This window comes from Myotis davidii, unplaced genomic scaffold (genome assembly GCF_000327345.1).
Source record: "Myotis davidii unplaced genomic scaffold, ASM32734v1 scaffold327, whole genome shotgun sequence".
Taxonomy (NCBI): Eukaryota; Metazoa; Chordata; class Mammalia; order Chiroptera; family Vespertilionidae; genus Myotis; species Myotis davidii.
The window spans coordinates 4815187-4815819 of NW_006298628.1; the positions used below are offsets into that span (position 1 = coordinate 4815187).

General features: G+C 56.2%; 1 protein-coding gene across 1 annotated transcript in view; it reads left to right on the top strand.

The window, feature by feature from the left end:
• Positions 1–82, top strand: part of LRRC3C (leucine rich repeat containing 3C) — a 1710-nt gene extending 1628 nt beyond the window's left edge. Inside the window, exon 4 of the mRNA XM_015570797.1 lies at positions 77–82. Coding sequence (XP_015426283.1) covers positions 77–82 — 6 coding nt within the window. The remainder of the gene's footprint in view (positions 1–76) is intronic.
• The last annotated feature ends 551 nt before the right edge of the window (positions 83–633 follow it).

A 633-nucleotide genomic window follows, 5' to 3' on the forward strand; every position in this document is an offset into this window, starting at 1 on the left:
GTTGGTGCCTGGAGTTTTGGGTGCCGACTCTGAGCCCAGATTGTGCAAGACTCAAAGCTCCTGAGTGCACCCGTAGGGGTAGTGGGGGCGACAGAACAGAGAATGTAGGTGGCACGTGTGCCCACTCGGAGGTGGGGGCAGACAGCTGTGTGCGCATGGAGGAGGGAGCCTTGCCTGGCTGAGCTGATCTCAAAGGCTTCGCTGTTTGGAGGTCTGAACTGACGCTTCCAGAAAGCTAAGGGCTTTGGGCAGAAGAGAGAGGACCCTCCTGAAAGGGGGTGGACAGAGGCAAAGAAGATGTAAAACAACGTGGAATGTCTGGGCAGCACCAAGACCTACCTTGGAGCTGAAATGGAGATTGCAAAGGCGGGCAAGGAGATGGAGGGACCAAGCTGGAGCTGAGGTCAGAAAGTTGGGGTGCAGTCAGATTGAGAAGGACCCCGTGGGCTCCTCCTCTCTCTCACCTCTACTGAGAAGCTCCCCCGTCACTTCTGCCTCTCTCTCGGCCCCAGGCTCCTCTCCCTAGGTCCTCTTTTGGGGAACTCCTGGCTTAGGGCCCCCTGCTTCCTTTTCCAGAGACTCCCCATCTTTCTGCTCTCTCCTTCATATATTGAAGGGTTTCCTGAACTCTTT